The 13097-nt window shown below is 42.1% G+C and overlaps 1 protein-coding gene across 1 annotated transcript in view; it reads left to right on the forward strand.

Annotated features, from left to right (window-relative positions):
- scn5lab (sodium channel, voltage gated, type V-like, alpha b) overlaps nt 1-12845 on the forward strand; it is a gene marked incomplete at both ends in the record, with an annotated part of 82006 nt that extends 69161 nt beyond the window's left edge. The window contains 8 exons of the mRNA XM_080855644.1: nt 2351-2524; nt 5989-6111; nt 7922-8194; nt 8962-9015; nt 9119-9260; nt 9360-9460; nt 9849-10119; nt 11590-12845. Of these exons, the coding sequence (XP_080711770.1) occupies nt 2351-2524; nt 5989-6111; nt 7922-8194; nt 8962-9015; nt 9119-9260; nt 9360-9460; nt 9849-10119; nt 11590-12845 (2394 nt within the window). The remainder of the gene's footprint in view (nt 1-2350; nt 2525-5988; nt 6112-7921; nt 8195-8961; nt 9016-9118; nt 9261-9359; nt 9461-9848; nt 10120-11589) is intronic.
- Nucleotides 12846-13097: the final 252 nt, after the last annotated feature.

Genomic DNA, 13097 nt, shown 5'->3' on the forward strand with positions numbered 1-13097 from the left:
ATTATCCAAGCCCCCTCCTACCTTGGTGCCTATACCGACAATGTCATAAACAGTGCTGTGGACTCCTGGAATGCAATTTTTAATTTCAATTTTATTTATATAGCACCAAAACAATAAGGCGCTTTACAGAGCCCAGGCCTTAAAACCCCCCTGGAGCAAGCACAAAGGCAATAGGGGCAAGGAAAAACTCTGTGAAAGAAACAGATCAGCAGAACCTTGGCTCATAAGGGGGTGGGGTGGGGTGGGGGGTGGGGGGGCACCTGCTTGGAGCTGGCTGAGTAGAGAGGTGGAGATAGAAAATGGGGGGGGGGGTATGCAGATTATAAGGGAGAAGAAAGGGGTAAGTAGGGCAATGAAACAGAAACCTATTTCGATGGTGGCCATTATTTACGTTACCGGTAAATAGGTTAGCGCAGAGCATGTAGATGTATCATGAGCAGGGTAGAATTAATGCATGACAGTGTGGTGGGGATGGAGGGTGTAGGCAGAGGGTTTCTGCAAGTAAGTCAACTCCTCTTTAGCTGGTCTTGCATATTTTCACCAGGAGTACGGAATCAGGACCCAGATCAGCTGTCACTGGCATAAAGCAGCATGATTCTCCCTTGGCTGGGGCTGGGGGTGCTGGGCCTCCTGCTGATGGGTTAACTCCTATCACCAGGGCACTCTGTGGGAGAGCTGTCTCACAGGAGCAAAAGCACAGTGTTCACAAGACAATAATCGGATGGAGCAGATGCCAAGGGCTGTTAGGGATGGAGTGAGAAAGGCCGCTGTGATAGACCTTCTTGATTACAAATCCTTTAACACTTCATAGATTGGGAAAATATTTGCTGCTAGGATATCGATATTTTGTGGACATTTTAAAATAGCAAATGGAATCTTGATCATCGCCTAGCGCTATGATCACAACATAGAAATAAGAAATAGGAAGCATTCCTTTTCCCCCCAAAAGATGACATACTAAACTTAAGGTTGAGCTGTCAAACTTCATGAGTCTTTGCTTCTGCCTGGCATCACCCAGTCCTCACAGGAATACATGACAGCCCTTTTGTTCGGAGAAACAAAGGTCATCGCCACTAGTTTGTCTGGGATGCAGTGTGGTGGGCTTGCTGTATCCATGATGACATTTGGTGGCATTTACCAACACATCTCTTCAAACGAGTGCTCTTTACAACATAAGGCTGATCTGGCTTACTGAAAAACAAACAAACCAACAAAAACTGAAATTTGCCAGCCTGGCAAAAGTGTGAGGTCAAGGACGACAAGAAGGTGCTCACCATGGGTTAACAACCTAGAGCGCTCCTAGGCATCTGCACACAGGGTGCCCTGTGCCACCACTGCCGCGCCTGAAGAGCCAGGTCAACAGCTGGTCAAACCCTTGCAGCTACGATAGTAATTGGGGGACAAGCAGTGAAGCTGCGCAGGCACATATTGTGTCTCATATCTGCACCTTGAGCATTGTAGCGCCACCAATGGGTCAGAGTTGGAGGTTTGTTTATGCGCGTAAAATAAAAGTGGTTGTTATGTCTGGTGATATCCCCAAGGACAGCGTATCACATTCACCAAAGCCACCAGGAAGTGAACTCAATCTTTGGTCAGTTGACATTGAAACTTGCTGTGAGTGCAAATAACCATGTCCCTGATGTAATGACATGATGTTTCCATGGCAACTCTGCCCTGATGGCTTGCTTCGCCCCCTCATTGCTGATTGCAGCTATTTGGCACTGAGTTTGGGGCGTGGTGTGAGTTAGGGTTTGGAGCGTGGTGTGAGTTAGGGTTTGGGGCGTGGTGTGAGTTAGGGTTTGGGGCGTGGTGTGAGTTAGGGTTTGGAGCGTGGTGTGGTCAAGAGCCCCCACGTCCTGTCATACCCCTGAGCTCCACTACAGAGGGCAGCATACCAAATGGCTTCCACAGCTCATTTGACTGTAAGCCCTGGGAGGGTTTGGTGTGACATTTATGCCACAGGAAGAGGTAGTCCAAATGTGATACAGCACAGAAAGAGCCGAATCTTATACTCTAGTTCTTAACAACATGGTTTCGGTTGCAATGTGATTATTAATAAATAACTTGAGGTAGAGGATAAAATAACGATTTGACCCAAAGTGACATTCAGTGTGTTGTTTTTCGAAATTCTATGAAAATGACATGTAATTATGGTATCATCTCTATAGTGCACACACATAATTTTATACATATAAGTGGCACATATCATTTAAGCGTCTTTGAGAACTGTGAAAAGCGCTGTATAAATGTCATGTATTATTATTATTATTATTATTATTATTATTATTATTATTATTATAATTCAACATAAGTACATACGTTTCTGACTCGGTTTTATTTTGTTTTCTAGGCATTTGAAGACATTTACATAGAACAAAGAAAAGTGATCAAAGTTATTCTTGAGTATGCCGACAAGATTTTCACATACATCTTCATCTTGGAAATGCTCCTGAAGTGGACTGCTTATGGCTTTAAGAAATACTTCACAAACTACTGGTGTTGGTTGGATTTCCTCATTGTGGATGTAAGTATGTTGTCTGTCTATTCCCCTTTTTTGAGATGGGATTTGAATAGTATTGTTGATAGTCATTCCTGAATAGAACACTGTAAAGCTTTTACAATACTAAGAAAATGTCCTTTAATGTGGTGCATTATTTGTGTTTGCTTTGTGTTGTATGCTTTGGACGTTGACAAAGGGGGACAGTACAGCATATGCACGTAGCTCTCTGTGTGCTGTGTTATAATCTAGATATTGTGCAGTACCCAAAAGGCTTTTATGCAATATGTCACAAATTTACCAATGTTCTTTTTTCCTTCTTTTTTGTTGCAAACCATACTATTGTCTTGAGGGAAAACATGTGATCTAAGTCCCTGACAGTGTCTAATGCATTATATCACCAATATTGTGAGGGGTGAAATGATTTGGTCAGAAGACAAAGCAATCAGTGTGTGTGAGAACAGATGTATGCTACAGACATCACGCAGGACAGTTATGGGGCTAGCAGAACAGATGTATGCTACAGACATCACGCAGGACAGTTATGGGGCTAGCAGAACAGATGTATGCTACAGACATCACGCAGGACAGTTATGGGGCTAGCAGAACAGATGTATGCTACAGACATCACGCAGGACAGTTATGGGGCTAGCAGAACAGATGTATGCTACAGACATCACGCAGGACAGTTATGGGGCTAGCAGAACAGATGCATGCTACAGACATCACGCAGGACAGTTATGGGGCTAGCAGAACAGATGCAAACAGACACATCGCTGTCATTGGCCCTGCCTTTCAAACATCTCCCTTTATTTTGTGGCACCGTCAGTGCAGAGGGCAAGCTGTTCACAGAACGGAAATGTAGGTTAGTGCTGAAATATACCAAACATCTGATCCAGGATCAGCTTGCTCTTAAGGTAAAACCCCCTCTGGGGTTAGCTTACCATAGCATCCTCTATGGTGGACAGTGTTGATGGAAGTTGAAGAGAAGTGATGGGAAGTATGTGGGCTTGTACAAGCTGAAAACTTCTAAACATCTTTGGTTAAGTGTTGTGAAAAAACTTAATGGGTACAGTAGAAAGGTTTATTAGTCCCTTCGTACCACATTCCCAAAGGAGGATGATAAGCGGTTTTATCTCCTATGCCTTTATCACAGTGTGGTCTGATTGTCATGGTCAGAATGATTAATCAGTCGTGAGTGTTTTGGGCTGCCCTTGGGTTTCCCGTGTGGACAGACTGAGCTTGTGTCCCTGCCTGAGCTTGTGTCCCTGCCTGAGCTTGTGTCCCTGCCTTCCCAGTTTGCACTAATACACATTAAGATGGTAATTAAAAACCCATGGAAACTTAAACATAGAAAAACAAACAGCTTCATCCAAGACAAGCAATACGTGATTTTAGCACAAAGAAGAGTTGCACATCTGCACTGTAATTATTTAAGGTGAAGTTGTAGTTAACACTTACTGTACGTTTACATAGAGGTATATGTACACGCAGAGGTTCAGAGACACTAGAGGATTGTCACAGTCACTTTCTTTGGTTTTGAGAAGACAACGATGTTGTATTGTTCATGAAGAATCTGTTTTGCTCAGAGAACATATATTCATATGACAACACATAACCCAGTGCCTTGATTGAGGAAAAATACTATACCCTTAATAAGTTAATCTTGTTAGAGTGCACTTATACAGTATATAGGTATACAGAGTCATAAAGATAATCGGTTTTGTTGTGTACATGTCAGTAAATGTATTGTGGTAAAGTAAACCTTCTCACAAATATATCTTGTGTAATAGAGGTTTTTTTTGGTGATGTGGCCAATTACACTAGTGTGAGGTTGATTGCATTATTGCTGTCCTGTTGGTTCTGCATTTACACATGAGGGGATGGTGTGTGTTTTTATGGGAGAACATTGTATGCTGAAATGATTTCATAACCACAGAACGCAGACTTATCCCATAGCTGTTAAGGTAAAGCTGGGTGAAGCTTATTCTGTCAGCTTAATCTTTGAACAAGTTTGTCTGCTCCTATGCATTGACATAGGAGGAAATGAACCAGGTTGGAAAGGAGTGGTTATACAGGCATCAACTAATCAAACTGGTTGAGTTTGCTTGAAAAATTGGAATGTACTGTATATCTTGAAGATCAGATTTTTTACCTTTTATGAAGTAGGTTTTGTGTTATAAGATACAATTTATTGTTCACATCACTGTCCTATTTGTGTTTGATCCCCTCACCATTTTCTGAACTATTAATTTAGTGTAAGATGCTAGGACCAATGGGTCTTAGCCTGCTAGCTGGAGCACATGTGGGTTCTGGCCCAGTGTGTGTGTGACTGTGGCTCTCAAAATCAAGGTTAAAGTGGAGTCGGAGGCCCACTCTGAGAGAGAGGTTTAAATGGGTAAGAGTAATTGAGTGTAATTCAGTAATTAAAACTCTCTGATGCCTTAAGAGACATGTTAGCACCAATGGGTTTTAGCCTCCTTGCCTCAACGCCCACTCATCATGCACGGGTTTGCAGGTTTCATGTGTGGTGCTTGTTCCTGCCTAAAAATAATGTAAAATCGATTTGTGTGAGTCCAGCCAACCTGTAAGCATCTGAACACAAAGCTTTTAAGAGTGATAAAGGCTCACGCTCATTCTGCTGTGCCACTCAAGTACCTAATTTATCTAACTGCAGACTTTAGTTTATGTTTTGCTACTCAGATTTATTTGTAATGAAATAAATACAAGAACAATACTGCTTACTAAATTACATCATAGCTCAGTGAAAGAGTATTTGCTCAGTGAATATCCTGCTTGTTGCAATTACAAAAAAGAGGAGCTCCTTCCTTCTCATGACAGAACTGTAGAAATAAGGGGGCAAACCTTTATCAGTACTGGCATAACTGAAATCATTATAATTTGCTCCACACAGATTTCAGTGATTGGTCTCTTGGCGAGTGCAGTCAGTTATGACCAAATGGGCGCCATGCGAGTCCTCAGGACGCTCCGGGCCCTGCGGCCGCTGAGAGCAGTCGCCCGTTTTGCTGGCATGAGGGTAAGGCCCCAAACCGATGAGCGTCATCGGGCATCAATTGAGTGGGAAAGGTTGTATCTCTACTTAATATCACCTTCAGCTATCCTTCAGCAGGTTGAGACCGAGTTGAATAATTGTATTTTCCTTCCCCAAATTTAGGCTCATTAAACTTCATTTTTGCTTTCAACAGGTGTGGAAAAATCATTCTCTGGATGATCAATTCACATTCCTTTGTGATCTCATAACTCAGCAAACTCATGCCCCCTTTTCCTCTCCTCCACAGCCATGTGACCAACACTGTGAGAGAGCCGGGTGACGCTCACGGCTCTAATCAACAACCTTTTTATTTCTTCCCTCCTCACAGGAAATGAAGGGACCCTGCTCCTGATAGGTTTTTGGAAGTTCCCCTAATGTTGAGTTTCTATTTTCTCCCCCCCCCCCCCCCCCCCCCCCTCCCCTGTTTTTGTCCCTGTAGGTGTCCTTAGTAAGCCTCACGGCCAGCGCTCTAGGCTACTCTGACTTTGCTGCCATCAAATCACTTAGGACCCTCAGGGCTCTCAGACCACTGAGAGCACTGTCCAGATTTGAAGGCATGAGGGTAAGACTTTCTCTCTCTCAGTGGCTCTCTATCATTCTCTCCTCTCCTCTGCTCTGCTATTTATTCTTCAACTCATCATTCATCTGTACCTCTGTTTAGTGTTACTTACAGTGCTTTGCAAAAAATCATTAAACAAGTTCAACTTTTACATTTTTAAAACAGATTTAAATTTCTGGCGCCAGTCTCTCAGTGATTGGAACATGCAGATTTTGAGTATCATGGTGGGCTCAGCACTTAATTCATTTGCTAATTCTCTCACTAATCCTCAGCCAAACATTCTTTTGGATCTGATGGCAACAAGATAAGCATACAAAAGCCATGTGTGTCTCACAAAGCTTCTCTCCACATTGTGACATTCTCTCTGTCCTGTTATAATTTAATGAAGTTTGATCCGTTTAATCCACACCAAGGCTTGATTGGACATACAACATATTCTACATTCTGGGAAGTGCTTTGAGCGTAGATACTGGCAGTATTATATTTCACATTCTCTAGCAGTTAAAGCACCAAAGGAACTGTGTCTTTCAATCTGTATAGATGTTATTACAGTAAGGAATGTTATCTGTGTGATTAGCAGTATTATAGGTAATATACACTGCATGCTCAGTAAATATTTTGTATGTCATGTTTTGTATTCTACATTTTTCAATTCAACTAAAGCAAACACCTGATACTTTTTCTTTCAGTATTAAAATATTTTGTACTGCACAAATGTAACTATTATTAGACAATGCGATGACTTGATACATTTGTACATTCATACATTTGTACATAGATACGTTTGTGGTCAGTGTTCTCACTTTTATCTTCCTTACGTGGTTTTCCTATTTACCTTCAACCAGTGTTTCATCATCAGAACCACATCTTACTGTCATGACAAAGACATTTTCTTCCAAATGCTGGACAATAAAAGCACTTAAATTAAATGGCTTGTTTAAGAAAAAAAATCTTTAAAAAAATCCCCCCCTGTAATCTGTCAGCCATATCCCCAGCAGCCAAAAGAGCGGAGCTAAATTCCCCCATTAGATTTGCATGGTCTGTAAAATTGAGGCTGAGGTGCACAGACTTCCCCCTCTGTGGCGCATAAATCTGGAAAATGCGATTATACGTCACGCCGCCTTAAGAGCGTCCGTCTCCGCTGTCCACCACACACAGTGTGCTCACACGACTGCGAAAGTGCTGTGTCATTTTTGGGTCGGCGACTATGTAGCAGATTTCTGTCTGACAGCCACTTCCGTCTGATGAGCCTCATGGATATCTCCAAGCTCCATTAAATCAACTAATACACAAGTCCATCTCAGCACTTTGTTAAACCCTTAGGGTTTCAACTTCTACTTAAATGCAATTTAGTTCTATGAGGATTATCAGAAATACAGACTCTCCTGGAAAGTTGAATTTCTGGCTGAATGGGATCTGAAGCAACATACCAACTTGCTTTTAATAAGACAGATGCGTAGAGGTTGTCATCTTCAATGGCAGTTTGTTACAGATAAAAAATAAAAACAATACAACTATGCCTTTTTTGCTATTTTAATAAAATAAGTGTGCTTTGAATGAATATTGTTTGTAACATGATCAACATCAACCACAAAAGTATTTTTCCTGAAGGGAAAACCTCACTAAATAAATGTTTAAAAAAATCTCCCTAATAAGCCTATTTCAACTGTATAAGTATTAGTCATATAACAACATATTGCCAGTTAAATGTTTTCTTGCTAATTTTGACATTTAAGTAGCATGAGGAAATTGATCCTACTAGTGAGGAGTGTCCTTATGCTGACGGGTGGTTCTCTGTGTCCGTGGCAACCAGGTGGTGGTGAACGCTCTGATTGGGGCAATTCCGTCCATCATGAACGTGCTGCTCGTCTGCCTCATCTTCTGGCTCATCTTCAGCATCATGGGGGTCAACCTGTTTGCGGGCAAATACGGACGCTGCGTCAACCGCACGGGCTACATCTACAACGTGACGGAGATCAACAACAGGACCCAGTGCCTGGGCATGAACGACACACAGTATTACTGGACCAAAGTGAAAGTCAACTTTGATAATGTCGGCGCCGGTTATCTTGCGCTACTTCAAGTGGTGAGTGTGATGCCCTCCCACTCCCTCTCGGCTTGAAACTTTCCATTTCCCTCTTCTTTAGTTTTTTCCTGTTGCTGCCCACCTTGACTCCCCAAGAACAACTAAATCAATCACGTCGGCGGAACTTATTTTTAGCAGTCACTGGGACTATTATACTGAGTTTTGTACTGAGCGAGAGTGCACACATGTCATTCTTCACTTTAACTTAGTTGGTGCAGTCGCCTAGCAACAAGTCACTTAGCTCTTTCCATCACCTTCTTCTGACTTCACTCAATACCAACCTCTCATTTGCATCTAGAAGTCAGCCCTCAGCCATTCACAAAAGGCTGCAATTACCGGTAACTAAGGTGAAAAGCCTGACATTAGTGATTTCTTGCTGATAAGCACTGACTTGTTTTGAAGTAGGACTCCCCATGTTCCATTCAGTTTTTCTCTTTCTGCTATAAAAATAGCCCATCATAAAAAGACAGACCATATTTGTCCCCTTTCCCTCCTGCTTTTGCCTCTTATCTTTGTAAGATGTGTACCATATTATAGGAGAATTGATGTATACAAATTCATGTAACTATTCCTTACATTTATGAAGAAAACTTGTTACAATAATAAAATGGTTTATTTGAAAAATCAAATTAAGTCTTAACCACCATTTTCTTACCCATCCTCTCATTAAACTTAACAAGCAATAATAATTTGGATGGATTTAAATAAATATGTGATATTACATATTATCTGTACCAAAAAAATCACACAGAATTCTTTATTCTCAGGCCACTTTCAAAGGTTGGATGGACATCATGTATGCAGCGGTGGACTCACGTGCAGTTAGTATAAAGTCTTTGGCTTCAATATTTCAGTCCATTGTTTATTTTTATATGTTTATTTACTGATGGCATTTTTCTTATCTCTTACCTTTCACTGATTCAGGTGGAGGAGCAGCCTATTAAAGAGACCAACTTGTACATGTACCTGTACTTTGTGATATTCATCATATTTGGGTCATTCTTCACACTGAACCTCTTCATCGGTGTCATAATTGACAATTTCAACCAACAGAAACGAAAGATAAGTATCAAGAGACTGAGATGCTTACTGAATGATCTATGGAGATATTCTTCTTAATGCACAGGAGAAAAAATAACAGTGAAGATTGTGCTTTTATACTTAGGTGGGGAGGACATCTTCATGACCGAGGAACAGAAGAAATACTACAATGCCATGAAGAAACTTGGGTCCAAAAAGCCCCAAAAGCCAATCCCACGGCCCGAGGTGAGCATCTGCACAAGACTTCATTCAGATTAATACCTGCTCTTAGATTTCGAGTCTTTAAGGAACTGCACCAATCTCTATCTATTGGATTATTAGCATCAATTTGTTGTCAAAACATCAGGAAATATACCTATTTTTTTTTTTATTTTGTCAAATTTTTTCTTTGTGTATTTTATATTTAGTCAAGGTTTTTCTTTGTGCATTGACCTGATGTTACTTGATCATTTGTTATATTTTGGCCATGCTCATTTTCAAAACCTAAATTTGACTTCTGAAAAAACTAAAAATCTTTTGACAACTGTGCCCTTGTTTACCACTTTCCTGTATTATAATGTGAATTTTGCCAGGTTTGCCAAGATAAATGTATTTCTCCCCAATTTTTCCACAGAACGCAGTGCAACGTTTCTTCTTTGACCTGGTGTCAAGACAAGCCTTTGATATCATAATCATGGTGCTCATCATCCTAAACATGCTGACCATGATGGTGGAGACCGATGAACAGTCACCTAGTATGGATAAAAACCTTTATAAGGTCAATCTAGCCTTCATTCTGATATTTTCTGCAGAGTGCATCATCAAAATCATCGCCCTCCGTTGCTACTTCTTCAAAATTGGCTGGAACATCTTTGACTTTGTTGTGGTCATCCTCTCCATTGTGGGTGAGTGTGTGTCGCTCCGTATATAGCATGATATACTGGACAAATGTTTACAGTAAAAATGTGTCAATACAGCATGTCATTTCTATGTCAAAGGAGCACTCAAAAGCTACTTAATATTGTTATTAAATAGATAAAGCCTGTAGGATACTGACACAAGTGAATGCTGACAGTGTTCAAATGCTAGTATCATCACCCATTCATCTTAGTCTTCTTATGTTGTTACTGCTTTAGTGCTAAGTCCACATACCCTTGACATGAATTATCAAGGTCTCCATACCCTTATCTAGTCAGACTGGCTTCCCCCATGCATACATGGGCTCTACCCACTTTGTTGCTCTTTGGAACATATATGTTCCTTTTGGCCCTGATCAGAGAATGGAGCTGGTCCAGGGGTTACTGCACAGATGGAGTAGCCTTCCCTGACCAAGGATGCCTCAGTTAAGGTGAAGGTAATTGAAGCAATCAGGTCTGTCAGCCTGGGTGATTGGGTAGTGATTGAGGTTCGAATCAGCTGACAATTTTTGAGCTTTGGGGGGCTGGAAGGTTGACGGATGGCTTCCAGAGGGGTTGATGTACGGTTCAGGGAGGTGACTCTAGACCCCCTCTTCCATTCATAAGTCATGTTTCAGACCAGGTGGGTCAAAATCCTCTTAGTTTATGGGACGAGGTGCACCAATCAGGGTCAGAGAGTAGGTAAAGCTGACGTGAATGTTTGGCTCTGCTGCTTTTGAAACGGAATGTGCACCCACACACTTGTACAGACAACATATTCACAATTTCACACACTTGTTTCACACATTTTATGTGCTCATATATACTAAAATATTATTCAGCCTCTAACTGTGATTGTAATGTATTTGCATTTGGCCAACATAAGAACTTGTTCTTGTTAGTCGTAATAGGTAATCAATTGTTTCAGCTATATTTGCCCTTCATTTCAGGTATCAGCTCCCTGTAACCTTATTTTGATACTAATAACATCAAGCACAGTTTTCACATGCGGATTAAGCTTTGTGACAGAAGGCTTGGGCTCTTAAAGGAAACCAACACATACCTTCATTACTGTATGGCTGTACAATAAGGACCAATATGGAATCATCAGGGGGATGTTTTATACCCACTGTTGTCATGTGGTGACTGTGCAAGTAAAAGAGTGAGGATAAATTAGTCTAGTATGGACTTCTGCTTTGATCTTGTAGGACTTTTACATGATCTACTTTTCCTTTCACACAATACGATCATTTATATTCACAGAAAGGGCAGGACGCCTGTGGCGGGGGCTTAGACTTGATGATAAATCTGCATTTTGCTGTGGGATTCATGGAAAGTAAAAGTGTGCGAAGGGAAGCCCCGAAAGCCCATACAAGTACAGATCTAGATACATGATTATAAGTGGAGGTAGGATTTTTTTAGCACTGCAAAGATTACATATTTTAATTATATGTTCTGTGTTTTCACTTCCTTGTGTAGGTATTGTTCTTGCCGACATAATCGAGAAATACTTTGTTTCGCCGACTCTCTTCCGAGTCATCAGATTAGCCAGGATTGGACGAGTCCTACGACTGATTCGAGGAGCTAAAGGAATAAGGACTTTACTCTTTGCCTTAATGATGTCCCTACCAGCATTGTTCAACATTGGGCTCCTCCTCTTCCTGGTCATGTTCATCTATGCCATATTTGGCATGGCCAACTTTGCCTATGTGAAGAAGCAGGGCGGCATTGACGACATGTTCAACTTCGAGACGTTTGGAAACAGCATGATCTGCCTGTTCCAGATCACAACATCGGCCGGCTGGGACAGCCTGCTCAACCCCATCCTGAACAACTCACCAGAGGAGTGCAACCCCAACATTCCGCACACAGGCACCAACGCTCGGGGCAACTGTGGCAATCCCTCGGTGGGAATCACCTTCTTCGTCACCTACATCATCATCTCTTTCCTCATCGTGGTCAACATGTACATAGCCATAATCCTCGAAAACTTTAGCGTAGCTACCGAGGAAAGCACAGAGCCTCTGAGCGAGGACGACTTTGAGATGTTCTACGAGGTGTGGGAGAAGTTCGACCCCGAGGCCACGCAGTTCATCGAGTACTCCAAGCTCTCCGACTTTGCGCACACGCTGTCGGAGCCGCTGTGCATCGCCAAGCCCAACAAAATCAAGCTCATCTCGATGGACCTGCCCATGGTGAGCGGCGACAAGATCCACTGCCTGGACATCCTGTTCGCCTTCACCAAGCGAGTGCTGGGCGAGTCCGGCGAAATGGATGCCCTGAAGCAGCAGATGGAGGAGAAGTTCATGATGGCGAACCCGTCAAAGATCTCCTACGAGCCCATCACCACCACGCTGCGACGCAAGCAGGAAGACGTTTCCGCCGGCATCATCCAAAGGGCCTACAGACGGCACCTGGTGCGGAGGCAGCTGAAGCACGCCTCCTTCCTGTACCGCCAGATCAACACAACAACAACAACAACGACAGAAGATGCGTCCAAAGAGGACAGCAGTGCCCCCGAGAAAGAGGGACTTATAGCCTGCATGATGCAGGAGAACTATGGACCTGAGATGGAGCTGATAGAGACGCTGTCCTCCACCTCCTCACCGCCATCTTATGACAGTGTGACGAGGGCCACTAGTGAGCTTTTTCAAGCTTTATTACCTGAGGCCAGGGACACGGACCTGAGTGAACATTATCCTTCCCCCGACAGAGACCACGAAACTTTTCTGTAACGTTGGAGAAAGGACACGGTTAATTCATATTTCCTTTTTTTTGTTTACCGAATGTAACATAGCTCATATGATACCAATTTCAGTCTTGATATACATGTGGTTGGGAATCAAAACTGCAGGGTTTTCAAAGGAAATTGGGATTTCGTTTTTAGTTTCATTTTATTTTTGAAGTATTTTTTTTCTTGTGGGTAATATGTTTTGATGGAAGACTCAAAGGGAAACTATACATCACATAGAAGACCCTTTGACCCT

The sequence above is a fragment of the Sprattus sprattus genome (genome assembly GCF_963457725.1).
Source record: "Sprattus sprattus genome assembly, chromosome: 17".
NCBI lineage: Eukaryota > Metazoa > Chordata > Actinopteri > Clupeiformes > Clupeidae > Sprattus > Sprattus sprattus.